Below are 24585 nucleotides of genomic sequence, written 5' to 3'. Positions count from 1 at the left end.
ATGTGAATGAAGACCAGGATGCAGTGGCTCACACCTGTAATCCCAGCACTTTCAGAGGCCAAGGTGGATCACTTGAGCCCAGGAGTTCGAGAGCAGCCTGGGCACCATAATGAGACCTAGTCTCTGGAGAAAAAGTTTAAAAATTGGCCAGGTATGGTGGTGTGTGCCTGTAGTCCCAGCTACTTGGGAGGCTAAGGCAGGAGGATCACTTGAGCCCGGAAGGCTGAGGCTGCAGTGAGCTGTGATTGTACCACTCCAGTCCAGCGAGGCCAACAGGATGAGATCCTATCTCCAAATTAATTAATTAAATAATGTGAATGAAATTTGACCTTTTTTTTTTTTTGAGATGAAATCTCACTCTTATCCCCCAGGCTGGAGTGTAGTGGCACAATCTCGGCTCATTGCAACCTTCGCCTTGGGAGTTAAAGCGATTCTTCTGCCTCAGCCTCCCAAGTAGCTGGGATTACAGGCATGCGCCACCATGCCTGGCTAATTTTTGTATTTTTCATAGAGGCGGGATTTCACCATGTTGACCAGGCTGGTCTCGAACTCCTGACCTTGTGATCCGCCTGCCTCAGCCTCCCAAAGTGCTGGGATTTTTTATATATATATATTTTTTTTTTCTTTTTTTTTTCTTGCCAGCACATGCTCCAGGTGGATAAATTTGACTTTTTTTTTTTTTGATGGAGTCTCACTCTGTTGCCCAGGCTTGAGTACAGTGGCACCATGTCAGCTCACTGCAACCTCCATCTCCAGGGTTCAAGCAGTTCTCTTGCCTCAGCTTCCCAAGTATCTGGGATTACAGGCACCCACCACTATGCCCAGTTAAATTTTTTATGCTTTTAGTAGAGACAGGGTTTCACCATGTTGGCCAGGATGGTCTCAAACTCCTGACCTCAGGTGATCTACCCACCTTTGCCTCCCAAAGTGCTGGGATTACAGGCGTAAGCCACCACTCCCGGCCCTAGAAATTTGACTTTTTAAAAAATGTTTCTTAAGGCCGGGCGCGGTGGCTCACGCCTGTAATCCCTGCACTTTGGGAGGCCGAGATGGGCGGATCACGAGGTCAGGAGATCGAGACCATCCTGGCTAACACGGTGAAACCCCGTCTCTACTAAAATACAAAAAAAAAAAAAAAATTAGCCGGGCGCGGTGGCGGGCGCCTGTAGTCCCAGCTACTCGGGAGGCTGAGGCAGGAGAATGGCGCGAACCCGGGAGGCGGAGCTTGCAGTGAGCCGAGATGGTGCCACTGCACTCCAGCCTGGGCGACAGAGTGAAGACTCCGCCTCAAAAAAAAAAAAAAAAAAAAAAAAATGTTTCTTAAATCTTTCTTTATAGGGGCCTCTTACCTTAGGTCAGTACTTGGTGATATACCCAAGACTTTATTTGATTATCTCTAGTTAGTTAAGGTGGTTCTGGCTGTACTTAAAAAATTTCTGCTGCAAACTGACTTAAATAATCAGAAAATGTTGAAGCTCGTAGATATGGTGTAAAAGCGCTGTTCATTAGTTGGCTTGGGTCCGTCCACTTTAAAGTTAGTGTTTCATGTCTGGGTACTTTTAGTTGGGAAGGGACTGCATGCCCAGATTGCCCAAAATGTAAGGTTTCTGAACTGGTAAGGGGGGTAGGGTTACTGTGATTGGTTTGAGCTAATCAGGATCTGTTCCTGGAGCTGGGATCAGTCCGGAAATTATATTGATGCCACATGCGGGAGTGTGGGGGTCGGGAAGGAAGAATTTGAAGAGTTTCATCATTTTGTCCATTGGGGTTCGTTTTGTTTTGTTTTTTTTGAGACATAATCTGACTCTTGTTGCCCAGGCTGGAGTGCAAATGGCATGATCTTGGCTCACTCTAACCTCCGCCTCCTGGGTTCAAGCGATTCTCCTGCCTCAGCTTCCCAAGTAGCTGGGATTACAGGTGTGTGCCACCATGCTCGGCTAATTTTGTATTTTTAGTAGAGACGGGTTTCTCCATGTTGGTCAGGCTGGTCTCAAACTCCCAACCTCAGGTGATCTGCCTGCCTTGGCCTCCCAGAGTGCTGGGATTACAGATGTGAGCCACCATGCCCAGCCTGGGGTTTCTTTTTTTTTTTTTTTTTTTTGAGACGGAGTCTCACTCTGTCACCCAGGCTGGAGTGCAGTGGCGCGATCTCGGCTCACTGCAAGCTCCGCCTCCCGGGTTCACGCCATTCTCCCGCCTCAGCCTCCGAGTAGCTGGGACTACAGGCGCCCGCCACCGCGCCCGGCTAGTTTTTTGTATTTTTAGTAGAGACAGGGTTTCACCATGTTAGCCAGGATGGTCTCGATCTCCTGACCTCGTGATCCACCCGCCTCGGCCTCCCAAAGTGCTGGGATTACAGGCTTGAGCCACCGCGCCCGGCCCAGCCTGGGGTTTCTTAATTGCCCTTCAGTAAAATATGTATAACTGACTTCTCCATCCCTGATAACTTTTGGGAAATATAATTGTGCTGGATAATGGGCATGTGGGGATTTCTTTTACTGTTCTCTACTTCATGCAAATTCCATAAGAAAAAGTTTTATCATGTCTGTAATCCCAGCACTTTGTGAGGCCGAGGTGGGCAAATCATGAGGTCAGGAGATCAAGACCATCCTGGCTAATACGGTGAAACTCCGTCTCTACTAAAAATATAAAAAATTAACCAGGCATGGTGGCGGATGCCTGTAGTCCCAGCTACTTGGGAGGCTGAGGCAGAAGAATGGCGTGAACCTGGGAGGCGGAGCTTGCAGTGAGCCGAGATGGTGCCACTGCACTCCAGCCTGGGTGACTGAGTGAGACTCCGTCTCAAAAAAAAAAAAAAAAAAAGATTTTAAAAAAGTATATCACATGAAAAATTAAAAGTAAAGGATGATTGTTTATTGTAACCCTTTTCTGGGTTGTTACATGTTTTTACAATCATATACTGCTTCCTTTCTCTTCTGATACATATAATTTACATGTAATTCCTCCTCTAAAGCCTGTTGGGCATATCCCTGGATTAAAGTTGACAGCATTACTTTAATACTTACATAGAAGATCAATAGCTTAACATTGGAATGAACACAGATTCACAGGTTTTGAAGTTATAACTTGAGTTTCAAACCAGATTCCTCCAATATGTTCACTTAGTAGCTATGAAAGCATGGGCAGATTAGTCTCTCCGAGCTTCAATTTCTTTTGTAAAATAGTGATAATAGTATCTGCCTCATAGGGTTAAATGATTAGGATTTAAAAACTGGATAGAAGTTTCGAGCACATAGCCTAGCATTTGTTGAAATCCAATTGTGATTACAGTCATGCATTGCCTAACAGTGAGAAATGGGTCATTAGGCAGTTTCATCCTGTGAACATCATGCAGTGTACTGTACTTACCCAACCTAGATAGTGTAGCCTACTACATACTTGGGCTATACAGTATGACCTGTACTACACTGTGCAGCGTTTTACTCTACTGAATACTGTAAACAGTTATAACACAATGATAAGTACTTGTATATCTAAACATAAAAAGGTATAATAAAATTATGGTATAAATGATAACAAATGGTATACCTGTAGAGAGCACTCATCGTGATACTAACTTTATCCTCTTTTGTAATAATGCTTAGCTTAAAACACAAACACATGGTACAGCTGTACAAAAATATTTTCTTCATATATCCTTATTCCATAAGCCTGTTTCTACTTTAATTTTTATTTTATTTTTTAATTTTACTTTTAAAACTCTTTTATTAAAAATTAAGACACAGGCTGGGGGCAGTGGCTCATGCCTCTAGTCTCACCACTTTGGGAGGCTGAGGCAGGAAGACTGCTTGAGCCCAGAAGTTTGAGACCAGCTTGGTCAAAATAGTGAGACCCTGTCTCTACCAAAAATACAAAAAAATTAGCTGGATGTGGTGGCCTGAGCCTGGGAGGTTGAGGCTGCAGGGAGCCATGATGGCACTACTGCACTGGGTGATGGAATAAGACCCTGCCTCAAAAAAAAAAAAAAAAAAAGACAAACATGTACATTAGCCTAGGCCTACACAGGGTCAGGATCATCAATTTTGTGGTCTTCTGCTCCATGTCTTGTCCCACTGGAAGGTTTTTAGGAGCAATAACAAATGGAGTTGTCATCTTCTATGAGAATAGTGCCTTCTGGAATACCCTTTGAAAGACTTGCCTGAGGCTGTTTTACAGTTAACTTCATTTTAATAAGTAGAGAAAGTACACTCTAAAATAACGATTGAAGGTATAGGCTTGCCGGGCATGGTGGCTCACGCCTGTAATCCCAGCACTTTTGGAGACTGAGGTGGGTGGATCACCTGAGATCAGGAGTTCGATATCAGCCTGGCCAACATGGTGAAACCCTGTCTCTACTAAAAATGCAAAAATTAGCTGGGCATTTTGGCAGAGGTCGCAGTGAGCTAAGATAGTGCCACTGCACTCCAACCTGGTTGACAGAGCAAAACTCCGTCTCAAAAAAAGAAAGTATAGTATTGGACTTTTAAACCAGTAACATAAACCCTTAACATAGTCCTTTATTGTCTTTATGAAGTGTTATGTACTGTACATAATTGTATGTGCAATACTTTTATATGACTGGCAATGCAGTAGGTTTCTTTATACCCGCATCACCACAGACACATGAGTAATGCATTGTGCCATGAATTTGCAGGGACCACAATTAGATGATGGAACTTTCTCAGCTCATATATATAGAGAGAGTGAGAGAGAGTCTTGCTCTGTCGCCAAGGCTGGAGTGCAGTGGTGCAATCACAGCAGCTCCCTGCAGCCTCAACCTCCCGGGCTCAAGCATTCCCCTGCCTCAGCCTCCCGAGTAGGTGGGACTACAGGCATGCACCACCATGCCTAGCTAATTTTTGTATTTTTTGTGTAGAGACGGGGTTTCGTTGTGTTGCTCAGGCTGGTTTCAAACTCCTAGGCTAAAGTGATCTGCCCGCCTTGGCCTCCCAAATTGCTGGGATTACACACATGGGTTACCACACCTGGCCTCCATTATAATCTTAACTGTCATAAATGTGGTCTGTCGTTGACCACAGCGTCCTTACGTGGTGATTTTAATGTGTGAAAGTTGAATCAATTACGCATTAATGTATTCAGCAACCACTTATTAACCAATAAGCAAGAAAGAGTCAGGTAATACGTTCACCACTAAAACAGGACTTTTTAAAAATTATATTGAGTGAAAAGAGCAAATTGCAAGAAAGATACACGTAAATGTGCCATTATTCTAAATTCTTAATTATTGGAGTGAAGTGTTTTACTTGTGTCTGTAATGTTCCATTTTGTTACACTGAGGCAGATAGAGTAAAAAGTATTAATATTTGTTGTATTAATATTTGTTAAGTATTGGTGGTACATATTTGGGTGTCTGTTATACTTTTTTCTACACCTTTGTACATTTGAAATACTTCATAATTAAACATTTTAAATTTTGTCTTTTTTTTTTTTTTTGAGACAGAGTCTTACCCTGTTGTCCTGGCTGGAGTGCAGTGGCATGATCTTGGCTCATTGCAACCGCCACCTCCCGAGCTCGAGCAATCCTCCTGAGTAGCTGGGACTACAGGCGCACACTACCACACCCAACTCATTTTTGGATTTTTTGTAGAGATGGGGTTTAGCCTTGTTGCCCAGGCTGGTCTCGAACTCCTGGGCTCAAGCAATCTGCCTGCCCTGCCTTCCCAACGTGCTGGGATTACAGGAATGAGCCACTGCACCTGGCCAGCATTTTTAATTTTTAATGAAACAGGATAAGGATGTGATGGGAAATGACCAGGGACTTCTTCACGTTGATTGGTGGGGGAGAGACTCTCTCTGGGCAGGTGACATATGCTGAGACCTGGATAACAGGAAGGAGTCACTCATGCAGACATGCAGGGAAAGAATACTCTAGGCAGGCCGGGCGCGGTGGCTCACGCCTGTAATCCTAGCACTTTGGAAGCCGAGGCAGGCAGATCAAAAGGTCAGGAGATCGAGACCATCCTAGCTAACACAGGGCAACTCCGTCTCTACTAAAAATACAAAAAAAAAAATAGTTGGGTGTGGTGGCGGGCACCAGTAGTCATAGCTACTCAGGAGGCTGAGGCAGAAGAATGGTGTGAACCCAGGAGGCGGGGCTTGCAGTGAGCGGAGATCGTACCACTGCACTCCAGCCTGGGTGACAGAGCGAGACTCCACCTCAAAAAAAAAAAAAAAAAAAAAAGAATACTCCAGGCAAACAGCTGTTGCTGCAGTCCTGAGGCAGGAGCAAACCTGACGTGGTCAAGGTAAGGCCATTTCATCTGGCAGGAAAACCACAGAACTGTTCTAGTTACCTCAGCAGCTGTGGAGGTGACTACCCCAGCATTACTGGAAAATGGTCATTTCATGTCTGAATACTTAAGTTGAGGGAAGCACACCATTTTTAGAGCTACCTAATGCTTCCATGGAGTTTCTCATGTAGGGTTTACAGACTGATGGGGTCCTGTCAAAAGGCTACAGAAGCTGGCTTGAAGGGTCTTAATGGCCAAGTCCAGACACTTTGAGCATCAAAAAGCAACAAAGCAATAGATTGTGATACACAATTTTTAAGAATCATGATTTTCTAGTCAGAGAAATAGAGAAAGGAAAAAAGCTCTTGTTTTTAGAAGAATGCCTGCTGAGGTAGAAAGAATGATAGAATTAGAAAATGACTGTTTTGCAGATTCTAGCATAATCATTGATTCAGGCAAGAACAATCAATAGATCCTGAACTCTTTGGATGAAAGTTGTTGGAGAATAGGATATTCAAAAAATTCCATGACATGAAAAACAGAAGGTTGGAGAGATGCTGTTATGGTGAAGTATTTAGGAATGGAGTGATATTTTGTCTGCAGCTAACTCTCATCAAAGGGTTCATTTTTAAAAAGCAGTGGGGTGTGTGTGTGTGTGTGTGTGTGTGTGCGTGTATGTATATAGAGAGAAAGCAAATGTGGCAAGAAGTTAACAGTGAACCTAGAGGGTGAACTGTGTCTGTGCATTGGAGCTTTTTGTGTGTGTGCACTTATAAATGTTGAAAATTAATGAGCTGTGATGCCATCTCCAAAGGAAAAAAATAAGTAAAAATAAATGTTGAAAATTAAAAGTTAGGGGGAATGCTTATTTCTATTTTATTTCTATTTCTATTTTAAACCCAAATCCAGGCCAGGCATGGTGGCTCACTTTGGGAGGCCAAGGCGGGCGGATCACGAAGTCCGGAGATCGAGACCATCCTGGCTAATACGATGAAACCCATCTCCACTAAAAATATAAAAATAAAAATAATAATAATAATAAACCCAAATCCAACTTACTAAAGTACATCTTTTTTTTTTTTTTTTTTTTTTGAGATGGAGTTTCACTCTTGTTGCCCAGGCTAGAGTGCAATGGTGCGATCTTGGATCACTGCAACCTCTGCCTCCTGGGTTCAAGTGATTCTCCTGCCTCAGCCTCCCAAGTAGCTGGAATTACAGCATGTGCCACAACACCTGGCTAGTCAGGCTGGTCTCGAACTCCCGACCTCAGGTGATCTGCCCATGTCGGCCTCCCAAAGTGCTGGGATTATAGGTGTGAGCTACCGTGTCCAGCTATCTTTTTTTTTCTTTTTTTTTCTTTTTTTTAGTCAGATTCTCGCTCTGTTGCTCAGGCTGGAGTGCAGTGGTATGACCTTGGCCCACTGCAACCTCTGCCTAAAGCAGTTCTCCTGCCTCAGCCTCCCGAGTAGCTGGATTACAGGTGTGTGCCACAACGCCCAGCTAATTTTTGTATTTTTAGTAGAGACGGAATTTTACCATGTTGGACAGACTGGTCTCGAACTCCTGACCTCAAGTGATCCCTGCCTCGGCCTCCAGAAGTGTTGGGATTACAGGCATGAGCCACCACGCCTGGCCTATTACATCTATTGTGTATGTACTATGATATGCCAGACGTTGTGCAGAACACATGGCATGCATTAAACTTCCTAACAGTTCTTGAGTTAGTACTCATTTCTCCTTTTAAAGATGAAAAGACAGATGCTTAAGAAGATATCACCAAAGCAACAGAAAAAACATTTCGTCTTAAGAATGAAAATGAATTTGTTACACAGGCTAGAAAGAATATTCATTGATGAGAAAGCACAATAGAAGGATTTATGATAGTGTTACTAGGCATGCATGTTTTTCTGACCTTGAACTTGTCCTACATACAGCCCACCCTGGAGAGGCAGTCTAGTATGGTGGTGTAGAGCACCGTGTGTGAAGCCTGAAGCCAGAATACCTAGGATCAAATCCCAATTCTACCATGGCAAGCTGCTACTGCCTTAGAAGCACTTCTCCGGGATTCTATACTGGGAACCTCTGTTGTATTTGTTTCCTATTGCTGCTATAACAAATTACTGCAAACTTAGTTGTTTAAATAACATAAGTTTATTATCTTACAGTTCTGGAGGTCTGAAGTCCAAAATGGATGTCACTGGGCTTAATTAAAATTAAGATGTCAACAGGACTGCATTTCCATTTGGAGGCTTAGAGGAAAATCTTTTCTTGCTTTTTAGTTTCTAGAGGCCACCCTCAGCCTCTGTCTTCAAAACCAGCAACATTGTATCTCTCTGTGTCTTTGCCTTCTATGGGAACCTCTTCCTCTGACTCTTCTGCCTCCCTCTTCCACTTTTAAAGACACTTGTTACCATATTGGGCCAGGGGGATAATAGATAATCTAGGATAATCTCCCTATTTTAAGGTTAGCCTTAAATTAGGCTGATTAGCAACCTTAATTCCATGTGCAACTTCAGTTTTCCTTTGTAACCATATTCACAGGTTCCAGGGATTAAGGCATGAATTTTTTTGGGAAACCTTTCCCCGCCCCCCCCAAATATCTATGTTTAAATTCTAAAGTTGTGTAAGGCAGCTGGGGCCAGGAGAAGATTATTCCAAAGTGGAGATCCTTGCCAATGCCGAGGATGACTTGAGTAGAACCACTAATTGGGTTTGAGCTAAAAAGAACTGCTGGGTGGTGTTTGCACATGCTTTTTATTCTCTTACTAGCATAAAATATATATAGTAAATTCAGCATTTTTTTTTTTTTTTTTCTTTTTTGAGACAGGGTCTCACTTCATTCCCCAGGCTAGAGGACAGTGACATGATCATGGATCACTGTAGTCTCAACTTCCTGGTCTCAAGCAATCCTCCTACCTCAGCCTCCTGAGTAGCTAGGACTACAGGCATAGGCCACCATGCCCTGCTAATTTATTTTTTGAAGAGACGGGGGTCTTACCTTGTTGTTCAGGCTGGTGTCTAATGCCTGGCCTCAAGCAGTCCTCCTGCCTTCGCCTCCCAAATTGCTGAAATTACAGGTGTGAGCCACCACTCCTGGCAGTAAATTCAGTATAAAAGAGTGATTGAATTAGAAGGCAACTGAGTTTTAGTTACATCATAGTAAAGAAACGATTATAGTATTAGAATACATTTCTATTGATTGATTGATTCATGCCAGCCCTCAGAGGAAAATGTTCTTGATTTATTTGCAATTTTAGAGAAACTTCAGGTTAAAATTTTTTATGTATCTCCATTGTTAAGCATTAATTTTTATTTTTATTTATTTATTTATTTATTTTACAGAGTTTTACTACCCTTGGATGCTGCTGTTGATATGGAAAAGATTGAGGAACAGTTTGCTAATCTGCACATTGTTAAATCTTCCTCAGGAACCAAAGAGCCCACTTACCTTCTTGGTATAGACACATCAAAGACTGTCCAAGCAGGAACAGAAACTGTGGCTGCTGTTTTATGTTCTAATGGATCAATCAGAATATATGATAAAGAAAGGTTAAATGTACTACGAGAATTTAGTGGATATCCTGGACTTCTTAATGGAGTCAGATTTGCAAATTCCTGTGATAGTGTATATTCAGCATGTACTGATGGCACTGTGAAATGTTGGGATGCTCGAGTAGCCAGAGAAAAACCTGTTCAGCTCTTCAAGGGTTACCCTTCCAATATTTTTATCAGTTTTGATATTAATTGTAATGATCATATTATTTGTGCTGGTACAGAAAAAGTTGATGATGATGCATTGTTGGTGTTTTGGGATGCAAGGATGAATTCTCAGGATTTATCTACAACTAAAGACCCACTTGGTGCATATTCAGAGACACATAGTGATGATGTCACTCAAGTACGTTTCCATCCCAGCGATCCCAACATGGTAGTCTCAGGTTCATCTGATGGCCTGGTAAATGTATTTGATATTAATGTTGATAATGAGGAGGATGCACTGGTTACAACCTGTAACTCAATTTCATCAGTAAGCTGTATTGGTTGGTCTGGGAAAGGTTATAAACAGATTTACTGCATGACACATGATGAAGGATTTTATTGGTGGGATCTTAATCATCTGGATACTGATGAACCAGTTACACGTTTGAACATCCAGGATGTCAGAGAGGCAGTTAACATGAAAGAAGATTCTTTGGACTATTTGATTGGTGGCCTGTACCATGAAAAGACAGACACATTGCATGTTATTGGAGGAACAAACACAGGAAGGATTCACTTGATGAACTGCAGCACGTCAGGACTGACTCATGTGACTAGCCTTCAGGGAGGGCATGCTGCTACAGTCCGTTCTTTCTGTTGGAATGTGCAAGATGATTCTTTGTTGACTGGAGGAGAAGATGCACAGTTGTTACTTTGGAAACCTGGAGCTATAGAGAGGACCTTTACTAAGAAAGAGAGCATGAAAATAGCATCTTCTGTGCACCAACGAGTACGAGTTCATAGTAATGATTCTTATAAAAGAAGGAAAAAGCAGTGATAATGCATTTGGCACTTTGGTAGGTTTTATAGTTTCAAGTAGTCCTTTTTGTTTACTACCCATGGTAGACATGTTTAAAGCTTTATGTAAAAACAAGCAGTCAGCAAACAGTCCAGGAAAAATACGGGGAGAATGGTTTAATTCCGGTCTTCACATATTCTAAAAAATTTTAAAGCCTCTAAGTATAAAATCAGTGAGTTGAAAGTAAAATTTCTCATTTAAAGAACCCATCTGTTAATGTAGTAAATGTTGGGTTTAAAGAAATAGCTCTGATAAGGAATTTTTAGAAGGAGATACCTGGTAAAACTTAGTAAAACAGGTGGTTGGCTGCATTTTTTAAGCCCAGTTTTTTACATTTTAAATTGTCGTTATTGTGTATAAAACCAGATCAGACTATATTCTTCATTTGAGGAGCATCTCTATATTTAATACACCTAATGTATTATGTTGGAGTATTTAAATGTAAGTATTTTAATGAGTAAATAGAATTAAACTTTTTTAGAAATAAAATGATAGCCATGTATGTAAAATGAGAAAAATATGTTTAGTAAATATTTGCATCTTTAATATTGTTAGTAGTAAACAGGTGTTTTGCTGATTGAAAGGAAGTTATCTTGGTAGATTGAGACTCAAAGTGAAATACAAAACTGAAAATGTTTATAATAGGACTCAACTTGGAGAAATTCCTATTCTTCCTGTTGTCCAAACCATAAATTTGAGGATAACCTGGACTTTTCTCTTCCCTCTTTTCCTAACCAGTTTTTCACCAAGTCCTGCCATTTCACCTCCTAATGTTTGTCAGCTATCCTTTTGCCTTTACCTCACCACTATTACCTTAGAGAAGACTCATTATTTCTCACCTGGATTACCAGCTTGATCCCTAATCTGCTTTAGTTCATCCTTCTTGCTACTTCTAGGCTAAACATCAAAAACAGATCTGGTAGGGGTGGGGAAATGAGGGGGAAGAAACAAAAACATCTGATGATGCCGCATGCTGCTTAAAATCTTCAGTACATTGATGTTTTGATGTAGCACTACCTAAGCGTTAAAAAATTGTGTTTTTCAGAATCTTTAAAATACAAGACAGTGCTACGTAGTGAATGAAAGAATTAGTTTGAAAGATATCTGGAGAAATCGCATTCATAAAACAATTCGAAGTGAAGCAGTATCAAAACAGTAGGGCTTTTTAAAATTAAAAATATTTAAAATTCAAAAGTAATTAATAGTGTTGGAAGATGCGGGTGAGAAAATATTCCTGAAAGGGGAACTGAAAGAGACAAAGAGAAAAGATGAAAGCCACAGAAGATAAATATAGGGGTCTAAAACCAGACTAACAGTTTTAGAAAGTGAAAAAAGTTAAAATAGAAATGGAGGCAGTGGGTTATTAGAAATAACATAAATGACTGGTATGGTTTGTCTGTGTCCTCACCTAAATTTGTTTTTGTTTTTGTTTTGAGATGGACTCTCTCTGTCGCCAGGCTGGACTGCAGTGGCACAATCTCGGCTCACTGCAACCTCTGCCTCCCGCATTCAGGTGATTCTCCTGCCTCAGCGTCCCGAGTAGCTGGGACTACAGGCGTGTGCCACCACACCCAGCTAATTTTTGTATTTTGAGTAGAGACGGGTTTTCACCACGTTGGCCAGGCTAGCCTCGATCTCTTGACCTTGTGATCCGCCCGCCTTAGTCTCCCAAAGTGCTGAGATTACAGGCATGAGCCACCGCCCCCGGCCATCCTCACCCAAATCTCATTTCGAATTGTAATCCCCATAATCCCCATGTGTCTAGGGAGAGACCTGGTGGGAGGTGATTGGATCCTGGGGTTGGTTTCCCCTATGCTGTTCTTGTGATAGTAGGTGAGTTCTCACAAGATCTGATGGTTTTATAAAGGGCTCTGCCCCCTTAACTCCTCACTGTTTGTCCTGAAGCCTTGTGAAGATGGTGCTTTGCTTCCCCTTTGCCTTCTTCCATGATTGTAAGTTTCCTGAGGCCTCCCCGGCCATGCTGAACTCTTAGTCAATTAAACCTCTTTCCTTTATAAATTACCCAGTCTTGGGCAGTTCTTTATAGAGTGTGAAAATGGACTAATATAGTGGCTATTCCAGAACTTCAATCTTTAGATTAAAAGGCATAGCAGAGTGTCAAGTGTAATGAATGAAAAAGATCCACATCAAGGCATAGCACTGTGAAGTTTCAGAACCCCCAGAGTAAATAGAAGATCCTGCAAATGTCCAGAAAAAAAATCACTTAGGAACGGATTTACATTTGTGTTAGACTTCTCATTAGCAAATCTGGATGACAAAAGATGGTGGATCAATGCCTTCAGAGTTCTGAGGACAGATTCCTACCTATTGAATTTCCAGCTCTCCAAACTCATGCAGTAAATAGATGATAAATTTTTTGAGATATCCCTTGTCAAATAAATATTTCCTAGTTTTCTGAACCTCAGAAACCAAATTGATATAGCTAACAAAGTATCCATTTGTAACCAAACTCTCATTGACCAAACCCAGGAAACAGTAATTCTATGACCAATCAGGCTGTCTTCACGCATGAAGTTAAAAACATTGCAGGCACAAAATCTCAAACTTTACTCTCCATGCCATTTTTTTCAAAGGCTGCTGAAGGATATACTCCACAGAAATTAAGGAAGTAAATCAAGGAAGAGCAGAGATAGCAAAAATCAGGGAACTAACCCAGCATTGTGGCAAGATAACAGCTTTGCAGCGCTAGAGTATTCAGTCCAGATTGGAGCAGGACAGAGGATGTCAGGAGGGAGCTGTCCAGGGAGAAAAATCAACTTACAGGTTACCCAGTGCATTTGACCATGTGGAGAACAGTGTAAATAGTATAAGTGGATTTAACTCACCAATTAAAAGAGACCCTCAGAAAGATAGGTTGGTACAAAAGTAATTGCACCAACCCATAGAATATTAACCCATAGAATACCCATAGAATGAGAGAAAATGTTGGCAAATTATAGATAAGGAACTATGGAGAAATCTTAAAACTCAATATTGAAAAGACAACCCAATTTTAAAATTGATCAAAGGATCTGAATAGACATTTCTCCAAAGAAGGTATACAAATGGCCAGTATGCGCATGCAAAGATAATATCATTGGCAGAGAAATGCAAAGATACTCAATATCATTAGCAGAGAAATGCAAACCGAAACACTTTACACCCATTAGGTGGCTATAATAGTAATAAAAATTGTGTCTTCTAAAGATGTGGAGAAGTTAGAACGTTTATACACTGCTGGTGTACAATGGTGGAGCTGAAAATAGTCTAGAAGTTCCTCAAGCAATTGTACGATTGCCATTTGACCTGGCAATTCCATTCCTGGGTATATGCCCAGAAGAATTGAAAACATATGTCCACACAATAACTTGGACATGAGTGTTCATAGTAACATTCATACTAGCCAAAAGGTGGAAACAATCCAAGTGTTCATCAGTAGATGAATGGATAAACAATGTGGGCAGTGCGCACGGCTTTTGGGCGGGCAGTGCGCACGGCTTTTGGGCAGGCAGGCGCGCTCTGGCGAGGTGGGAGCAATGTGGGCTGGGAACGCCTGGCGCGCGGAGCTCTCCGTAGTGCCCTGCGGGGCGGCGCGCAGTCAGCGCTGGCCCAGCTGCGCGGCATTCTGGAGGGGGAGCTGGAAGGGATCCGCGGAGCTGGCACCTGGAAGAGTGAGCGGGTCATCACGTCCCGTCAGGGGCCGCACATCCGCGTGGACGGCGTCTCCGGAGGAATCCTCAACTTCTGTGCCAACAACTACCTGGGCCTGAGCAGCCACCCCGAGGTGATTCAGGCAGGTCTGAAGGCCCTTTGGAGCTGGCCTTAGCTCTGTCTGCTTCGTCCGTGGAACCCAAAGCATCCACAAGAATGTAGAAGCAAAAATAACCCGCTTCCACCAGCGGGAGGATGCCATCCTCTATTCCAGTTGTGACGCCAATGCCGGCCTCTGAGGCCCTCCTGACCTCTAAGGACGCAGTGCTGTCGGACAAGATGAACTATGCCGCCATCATCCACGGCATCTGCCTGTGCAAGGCCCACAAGTAACCGCTATCGCCACCTGGACGTGGCCGACCTAGAAGCTGCAGGAGGCCCAGAAGCATCGGCTGCGCCTGGTGGCCACCGATGGGGCCTTTTTCATGGATGGCGACAGCATACCTCCACAGGAGATCTGCCGCCTCGCCTCTAGACATGGCGCCCTGGTCTTTGTGGATGAATGCCGTGCCACTGGCTTCCTGAAGGGACCCACAAGAGGGGGCACAGATGAGCTGTTGGACGTGATGGGCCAGGTCACCATCATCAACTCCTCCCTGGGGAAGGCCCTGGGTGGAGCAACAGGGGGCTACACGACAGGGCATGGGCCCCTGGTGTCCCTGCTGCCGCCCGGCCCTACCTCTTCTCTAACAGTCTGCCACCTGCTGTTGTTGGCTGCCTTTCCAAGGCCCTACATCTGCTCCTGGAGAGCAACACCATCATCCACTCTACAGCTGCCAAGACCCAGTGGTTCTGTAGTAAGATGGAAGCTGCTGGATTCACTGTCTCGGGAGCCAGTCACCCTATCCGCCCTGTGATGCTGGGTGATGCCCAGCTGACCTCCTGCATGGCGGATGACATGCTGAAGAGAGGCATCTTTGTCATTGGGTTCAGCTACCCCGTGGTCTCCAAGGGCAAGGCCCGGATCTGGGTACAGATCTCAGCAGTGCACAATAAGGAAGACATTGACTGCCATGTGGAGGACTTCGTGGAAGTGGGGCAGCTGCATGGGGCACTGCCCTGAGCTCTGAGTAGGGACGAGCAGAGCCAAGGTCCACCTACTGCCACAGGATCAAAGGAGGTTTTCGATCAGCCCAGACCAGAGGCTCTGAGCCCTGAACCAAAGTCCCAGAGCTGGGCTGGGATGTGGCATGTGCTGAGGGCTGTGAGAATGTGAAACAACAGTATGAAAATTGGCTGTGAAAAAAACAAAACAACAAAACAAACAATGCGGTATATCCATTCAGTGGAATATTATTCAGCCATAAAAATGAATGAATCTTTTTTTTTTTTTTTTTTTTTTTTTTTGAGACAGAGTCTCTGTCGCCCAGGCTGGAGTGCAGTGGCACGATCTCAGCTCACTGAAACATCTGCCTCCCAGGTTCAAGCAATTCTCCTACCTCAGGCTCCAAGTAGCTGGGATTATAGGTGCACACCACTACGCCTGGCTAATTGTTGTATTTTTAGTAGAGATGGGGTCTCACCGGGTTGGCCAAGCTGCTCTCAAACTCCTGACCTCAAATTATCCACCCGCCTCGGCCTCCCAAAGTGCTGGGATTACAGGCATGAGTCACCACACCCAGCCCCAAAATACTGATACTGATACATGCCACAACTTGGATGAATCCTGAAAACATGCTAAGTAAAAGCCACAAAAGACCATATATTGAACCATTTCCTTTATATGAAATGGCCAAAATAGAGAAATCTATAGGGAAAGAACATGTGTCAGAGGTTACCTTGGTCTGGGAGGAGGGGGAAGGATGGGATGATTGGTGGGTGACAGCTAAAGGGTTTGAGATTTCTTTGAGGGGGTATTAAAAGTGACTGTGGTGATAGTTATACAACTATGAACATACTAGGAACCATTGAATTGTACACTTTAAATAAATGAATTCTATCTCAGTAAAAGCTGTTACCAAAAACAAAACAAAACAAAAATGCCAAATAGGAAAGAAAAGCAAGGGCAGCTATCTTAATAACTTATAAGGCTAATGTAATGTTGATCCCAAACCAGATAAAAATGAAAATAGTTCCATTTTGCTTATCAATATGTATTCACATTTAAAAATATTTGGTGACCAAATTCAATGGTGTCTTTAAAAAGAAAAAACATGACCAAGTAGACTTTGAGGAATACCAGCATGACTCAAAATAGGAAAATCTATGACAGTGATGGACAAACGGAAAAAAAAATCAAGATTATCTTTTTGTTTTTGAGACCAAGTTTCACTCTTTTTGCTCAGGCTGGAGTGCAATGGCTCAATCTGGGCTCACTGCAACCTCTGCCTTACAGGTTCATGCAATTCTTCTGCCTCAGCCTCCCAAGTAGCTGGGATTACAGGCACCCACCACCACACCCAGCTAATTTTTTTTGTATTTTTAGTAGAGATGGGGTTTCGCCATGTTGGCCAGGCTGGTCTTAAACTCCTGACCTCAGGTGGTCCACCCACCTCGGCCTCCGAAAGTGCTGGGATTATAGGCATGAGCCACTGCGCCTGGCCAAGATTTTCTTAATTGATACAGAAAAACATGGGAAAGTTTCACAACTATTTATGAAAAATATAAACATCAACTTAGCAATAGAGTGTGTGTGTGTGTGTGTGTGTGACAGGGTCTTGTTCTGTTGCCCAGACTGGAGTGCAATCTTGGCTCACTGCAACCTCTACCTCCTGGATTCAAGCAGTTCTCCTGCCTCAGTCTCCTGAGTAGCTGGGACACCACCACACCTGGCTAAGTTAGCAATACAGTACTTAAACCTGGTGAAAGTTTATACAATAAAAACCTACAGTAGGGACTGGGTCTGCTGGCTCACACCTGTAATCCCAGCATTTCAGAAGGCCAAGGAAGGCAGAGTGCTTCAGCCCAGGAATTTGAGACCAGCCTAGGCAACATGGCAAAATCCCATCTCTACAAAAATTAAAAATAGATATACAAGGCCGGGCGCGGTGGCTCAAGCCTGTAATCCCAGCACTTTGGGAGGCCGAGACGGGCGGATCACGAGGTCAGGAGATCGAGACCATCCTGGCTAACACAATGAAACCCCGTCTCTACTAAAAATACAAAAAAAAAAATTAGCCGGGCGAGGTGGCGGGCGCCTGTAGTCCCAGCTACTCGGGAGGCTGAGGCAGGAGAATGGCGTAAACCCGGGAGGCGGAGCTTGCAGTGAGCCGAGATAGCGCCACTGCACTCCAGCCTGGGCGACAGGGCGAGACTCCGTCTCAAAAAAAAAAAAAAAAAAAAAAAAAAAAAAAAAAAATAGATATACAAAAAGTTAGCCAGGTGTGGTGGTGTGTTCCTGTAGTCCCAGTTACTTGGGAGGCTCAGGTGGGAGGCTACAGTGAGCCATGATTGCACCACTGCACTCCAGCCTGGGTGACAGAGTGAGACTGTGTCTCAAAACAAAAACCAAGGGCCGGGCGGGGTGGCTCAAGCCTGTAATCCCAGCACTTTGGGAGGCCAAGACGGGCGGATCACGAGGTCAGGAGATTGAGACCATCCTGGCGAACACGGTGAAACCCCGTCTCTACTAAAAAATACAAAAAACTAGCCGGGCGAGGTGGTGGGCGCCTGTAGTCCCAGCTACTCCGGAGGGTGAGGCAGGAGAATGGCGTGAACCCGGGAGGCGGAGCTTGCAGTGAGCTGAGATCCGGCCACTGCACTCCAGCCTGGGCGACAGAGCGAGACTCCGTCTCAAAAAAAAACAAAACAAAAACAAAACACCAAAACCTACAGTAAACATTACATTTAGTGGAGAAATGTTAGATTCAATGCATTCCTTTTGAGACCACGAGTCACTGGAGAGGCCTATCATAGTAGTATGAATCCTGATTAATACTATAAGGAAAGAAAAACAATTATAGCATGTAAGGATTGGAAGAGAAGCGAAAACAAAACCTCTCCTTTGCAAATGATATCTGCCTAAAAAATTCAACCATCAACAAACTATTCTAACTCCTAAGAGACTCGGCAAGGTCGCCAGTATAAATCAGATCAGCCAACGAAAATCCAAAGCATATCATTTCACAATAGGTATAAAAATGTAAAATATCAAGGAATTAACCAAGGTTACACAAGGTCTATTTGAAGAAAGCTTTAAAACTCTAATGAAGACATAGAAAATAATCTAAGGAACATTCTTTGCTTCCAATGAGATGGCAATATTATAAAAGTGAACATTCTAAATTTAATGTGAAAAAGCAGATTACATTAATCCCAATAAAAATTCCGGTTGGATCTTTTGATGAACTCAAGCTTACTTTAAAATTTATATGGAAGGGCCAGGCACAGTGGCTCACACCTGTAATCCCAGCAGTTTGTAGGCCGAGGCTGGTGGATCACCTGAGGTCAGGAGGTGGAGACCAGCCTGACCAACATGGTGAAACCCTATTTCTACTAAAAAATACAAAAATTAGCTGGGCATGGTGGCACACGCCCATAATCCCAGCTACATGGGAGGCTGAGGCAGAAGAATTGCTTGAACCTAGGAGGTGGAGGTTGCAGTGAGCCAAGATTGCTCCATTGCACTCCAGCCTGGGCGACGAGTGAAACTCCATCCCCCAAAAAAAAGATATGATTTTTCCTAATAAGATACTAAGATACTAAGACGTTCTACGAAATCATAGTAGTAAAAACTGTGACATGACCTAAGAATAATGCAAATGAATAGAGTCCAGAGACAACCCATGGATATATGGCAACTTAATATTTACAAAGATGACACCATGAAAAAGGAAGAGTTTTTATTAGATGGAGTTGAGGATACGGTCTTGCTAGAGAAAAATGAAACTAGATCACTTCTTCTTTTTCTTTGTCTTTTTTCTTTTCTTTTCTTTTCTTTTTTTTTTTTGAGACAGAGGTTCGCTCTTGCACCCAGGCTGGAGTGAAGTGGCGTGACCTCGGCTCACTGCAACCTCCACTCCCACTGGGTTCAAGCAATTATCCTGCCTCAGCCTCCTGAATAGCTGGGTTTATAGGTGTCTGCCACCACGCCCAGCTAATTTTTTTTTTCTTGTTTTTGTTTCTGTTTTTTGAGACAGAAATTTGCAATTGCTGCCCAGGCTGGAGTGCAATGTTGCAGTCTCGGCTCACTGCAACTTCTGCCTGCTGGGTTCAAGCGATTCTCCTGCCTCAGCCTCCCGAGTAACTGGGATTACAGGTGCCTACCACCGTGCCCAGCTAATTTTTGTATTTTTAGTAGAGATGGGGTTTCACCATGTTGGTCAGGCTGGTCTTGAACTCCTGACCTCAGGTGATCCACCTGCCTCAGCCTTCCAAAATGCTAGGATTACAGGCATGAGCCACTGTGCCCAGCCAAAGTTAGATCCCTTCATAACACAAAGCTATACTCCAGATATATTAAATGGCAAAAGGTTAGAACTGTAATAGAAGAAAGTGTTGGAAAGGCTGTGTGTGGTGGCTCATGCCTATAATTCCTTCACTTTAGGAGGCCAAGGTGGGTGGATTACTTCAGTTCAAGACCAGCCTGGGCAACGTGTTAAAACCCCATCTCTACAAAAAATACAAAAATTAGCCGGACATAGTGGTGCGTGTCTGTAGTCCCAGCTACTCAGGAGGCTGCGGTGAGAGAATTGCTTAATTCCAGGGTGTTGAGGCTGTGGTGAGCCATGATCGAGCCACTGCAAGCCAGACTGGGCAATAAAGCGAGACCCTGTCCCAAAAGATAAAATAAGGAAATGAAAATTTTAAATGGCCACTTTATACTATTTAGAGTTACAAAAATTGTAAAATTGAATGACACCAAATGTTGGAGGCACGTGGGCCTGAAGAAACCCAACTTGCACCACTGATGAAAGTGTAAACAGCCAGGCACGGTGGCTCACGCCTGTAATCCCAGCACTTCGAGAGGCCAAGGTGGGCCAATCACAAGGTCAGGAGTTTGAGACCAGCCTGGCCAATATGGTGAAACACTGTCTCTACTTAAAAAATACAAAAATTAGCTGGGCGTGGTGGCAGGCACCTGTAGTCCCAGCTACTCAGGAGGCTGAGGCAGGAGAATGCCGTGAACCCGGGAGGCTTGCAGTGAGCTGAGATCATTGCACTCCAGCCTGGGCGACAGAGTGAGACTCCGTCTCAAAAAAAAAAAAAGTGTAGATGGATGTACCTATTCTGGAGAGCAAGAACATACCTAAGTGTTCATGTACCCTCTGACCTAGTAATTGCTGTGCTTGGTGTAATATCCCAAAGAGATTTTCATAAATATCCATTATTGGGAATTATTTTTGACATCATGGGGTCGGAGACAACCTGGATATCTACACCTGGAGAAAGGTAAAAATGTGGTGAACGTACACAATGAAGTAGCAATAGTTAAAAACCAGAGACAAGATGTACACTTAGCCATATGGCTCAATCATAAAACATAGTACCCAGTGAAAGCAGGAAGAATGCATGTGTGGGGAAAACCATTTATATTAATTAAAATATTATAACCAACAATTCACTTTATGCAAGAACTCGTAACGATTTTATGTATCAACACCATAGAATGGTTACCTGGCATGGGGGAGAAAGGAATGGGAGTGGGTATAGAAATAAAAGGGAGGGAGGTGGGCCAGTCATTTGAGGTTGGGAGTTCAAGACCAGTCTGGCCAACATGATGAAACCCCATCTCTGCTCAAAATACAAAAATTAGCTGGGCGTGGTGGTGCACACCTGTAATCCCAGCTACTCGGGAAGTTGAGGCAGGAGAATCTCTTGAATCTGGGAGGCGAAGGTTGCAGTGAGCCGAGATGGTGCCACTGCACTCCAGCTTCGGCAACACAGTAGTGAGACTCTGTCTCCAAAAAAAAAAAGAAAGAAAGAAAGAAAAAGGGAGGAAGACAGAAGAAGAAAGAAAATAAATTTGAAAAGAAAGTCACTTTGAATAGATATTGGTGTGTTTGGGAGCTAGTAACAGGCACACAGCAAACATACAAATGTGGCCAGACTAAGTGGCTCACTTCTGTAATCCCATCACTTCGGGAGGCTGAAGTAGGAGGACCACTTGAGTTCAGGAGTTCGCGACCAGCCTGGGCAATATAGTGAGACCCCATTCCTACATAAAATTTTAAAATTCCGGCGAGGCACGGTGACTGATGCCTGTAATCCCAGCACTATGAGAAGCTGACGCAGGTGGATCACCTGAGGTCAGGAGTTTGAGACCAGCCTGCCCAACATGGCGAAAGCCCATCTCTGCTAAAAATACAAAAATTAGTTTGGTGTGGTAGCAGGCACCTGTAATTCCAGCTACTCAGGAGGCTGAGGCAGGAGAATCACTTGAACCTGGGAGGTGGAGGTTGCAGTGAGCCAAGATGATACCGCTGCACTCCAGCCTGGGCAACAGAGTGAGACTCTGTCTCAAAAAAACAAAAAAAAATACCTCACGTAAGTTCAGAAGTGGGACATTTCCAGGATTGGTTGTGAGCAAGAATCCAAATTCTTACCTTTTTTCTTTTTTTGGAGATGGGGTCTCACTGTGTTGCCCAGGCTGGCCTTCAACTCCTGGGCCCAGGGAATCTTCCCACTTCAGCTTTCCAAGTAGCTGGAGCTACAGATGACTGCCACCCGCCGGCCCCCCGCCCCGGCTCTCCATTTTTTTTGTTCTGCAAATCTTCAGCTTGTCAGCTAGTTACCTTCAAGTTCATAAGATGACTGTAAGAGTACCAGTGATACATCCACATTCAACAACATCCAGTGGAAGAGGGTCTATTTCTTTGCCTATGATTCTCTTTTTTTTTTTTTTAAGACAGAGTTTCATTCTGTTGCCCAGGCTGGAGTACAGTGGCACAATCAGCTCACTGCAGCCTCGAACTCCTGGGCTCAAATGATCCTCCTGCTTCAGCCTCTCAAAGTGTTGGTTTACAGGTGTGAGCCAATGTGCCCGACCAGGAGAAAATCTTGTACCTCTTGTGAACTCACTTTCAACACTGCGTTAGTCCAGCTACCACCACAATTACCACTGAGCCTCAAACTCTTTCCCCAACTGGTCTCAAGTGGCCCCAACAAGCTCATGTCCTTGCCCAGTTAGTGAGCCTGCATTTCTGTATACACACCTGCGCATCACTGCTCCCTTGCTCTCTAAGAGAAAATTCAGAAAGAAGCTGAAAACAAGGTCTACAAAATAGCAAGAATTAAAGGTAACTCTAATGTAGATAACATTATCTTGGCGGGGCACAGTGGCTCACGCCTGTAATCCCAGCACTTTGGGAGGTGAAGGCAGGCAGATCGCTTGACCGCAGGAGTCTGAGACCAGCCTGGGCAAAACGGCAAAACCCCATCTCTCTCTCTCTCTCTCTCTCTATATATATATATATATATATATGAGAATATATACATTACATATATATGATATATATACACACAAAAATTAGCCTGGCGTGGTGGTGCACACCTGTAGCCCCAGCTACTTGGGAGACTAAGGTGGGAGGATGGCTTGAGCCCAGGAGGCAGAGGTTACAGGCAGCTGAGATCATGCCACTGCACTCCAGCCTGGGTGACCGAGTCAGACCCTGTCCCAAAAAGAAAAACAAAAGATAACATGATCTTAAGCTGTGGAAATTATTAGATTGCATATTCTATTGGACAGTGGCACCTAGGTATTATTTGTTGTTTTTGTATTTGTTGCTATTTCTATTTACTTACAGTCTGCTTCTTTTCTCTTCTCCAATACTACTTTTATGAGTCTATACTATTAATTTGTTTTCTCTTTAAAGATCTGATCAGGGCCAGGCGCAGTGGCTCACACCTGTAATCCCAGCACTTTGGGAGGTGGAGGCGGGCGTTATCACGAGGTCAGGAGTTGGAGACCAGCCTGACCAACATGATGAAACTCCGTCTCTACTAAAAATACAAAAATTAGCCGGGAGTGGCAGCACGCACCTGTAGTCCCAGCTACTTGGGAGGCTGATGCAGGAGAATCACTTGAACCAGGGAGGCAGAGGTTGCAGTGAGCCGAGATCACACCACTGGACTCCAGCCTAGGCAACAGAGCAAGACTCTGTCTCAGAAAAAAAAAAAAAAAAAATAGATCTGATCACTTATCACTGGAAAACCCTATCTTCCTTTAAAAAACTTGAAGTTCGGCCGGGCACGGTGGCTCAAGCCTGTAATCCCAGCACTTTGGGAGGCCGAGACGGGAGGATCACAAGGTCAGGAGATTGAGACCATCCTGGCTAACACGGTGAAACCCCGTCTCTACTAAAAAATACAAAAAACTAGCCGGGCGAAGTGGTGGCGCCTGTAGTCCCAGCTACTCGGGAGGCTGAGGCAGGAGAATGGCCTAAACCCGGGAGGCGGAGCTTGCAGTGAGCTGAGATCCGGCCACTGCACTCCAGTCTAGCCTGGGCGACAGAGCAAGACTCCGTCTCAAAAAAAAAAAACAAAGGCCGGGCGCGGTGGCTCAAGCCTGTAATCCCAGCACTTTGGGAGGCCGAGACGGGCGGATCACGAGGTCAGGAGATCGAGACCATCCTGGCTAACACGGTGAAACCCCGTCTCTACTAAAAATACAAAAAACTGGCCGGGCGAGGTGGCGGGCGCCTGTAGTCCCAGCTACTTGGGAGGCTGAGGCAGGAGAATGGCGTAAACCCAGGAGGCGGAGCTTGCAGTGAGCTGAGATCCGGCCACTGCACTCCAGCATGGGCGACAGAGCGAGACTCCGTCTCAAACAAACAAACAAACAAAAAAAAAAAAAAAAAAAAAAAAAAAACTTGAAGTTCAAGGCTGGGCACAGTGGCTCGCACCTGTAATTCCAGCACTTTGGAAGGCCAATGCAGGCAGATTGCTTGAGCTCAGGAGTTTGTGACAACTAGCCTGGGCAATATAGTGAGACCCCATCTCTGCAAAAAAACAAAAAAAGTAGCCAGGTGTGGTGGTGTACATCTATGGTTCCAGCTACTCAAGAGGCTGAGGTGGTTGGATCACTTGGGCCTGGAGGTTGAGGCTGCAGAGCACAGTGATCACACCACTGCGCTCTGGCGTGGGTGACAGGGAGAGACGTTGTCTCAAAACCAAAAAAAAAAAAAA

General features: G+C 44.1%; 1 protein-coding gene and 1 pseudogene across 26 annotated transcripts in view; both read left to right on the top strand.

Moving 5' to 3' along the window:
* The window catches only part of WDR89 (WD repeat domain 89), a 99437-nt gene that overhangs the window by 36115 nt on the left and 38737 nt on the right, over positions 1 to 24585 (top strand). For 13 of the 26 annotated variants that reach the window (XM_077941111.1, XM_077941118.1, XM_015143863.3 and 10 more), the window contains one exon: positions 9594 to 12828. In XM_077941111.1, the coding sequence (XP_077797237.1) occupies positions 9625 to 10788 (1164 nt within the window). In that variant the 5' untranslated portion in view covers positions 9594 to 9624 and the 3' untranslated portion in view covers positions 10789 to 12828. Of the gene's footprint in view, positions 1 to 6133; positions 6267 to 9593; positions 12829 to 24585 lie in introns of those variants that run through there. The other 13 variants (XM_028851600.2, XM_077941122.1, XM_077941113.1 and 10 more) reach the window with 3 other exon arrangements.
* LOC106999456 (2-amino-3-ketobutyrate coenzyme A ligase, mitochondrial pseudogene) lies at positions 14136 to 15714 on the top strand (annotated as a pseudogene).

Source organism: Macaca mulatta, chromosome 7, assembly GCF_049350105.2.
Source record: "Macaca mulatta isolate MMU2019108-1 chromosome 7, T2T-MMU8v2.0, whole genome shotgun sequence".
NCBI classification, from domain to species: Eukaryota; Metazoa; Chordata; class Mammalia; order Primates; family Cercopithecidae; genus Macaca; species Macaca mulatta.
The sequence above is the reverse complement of the archived record's forward strand: the minus strand, read 5'-3'. Positions and strand labels throughout refer to the sequence as shown.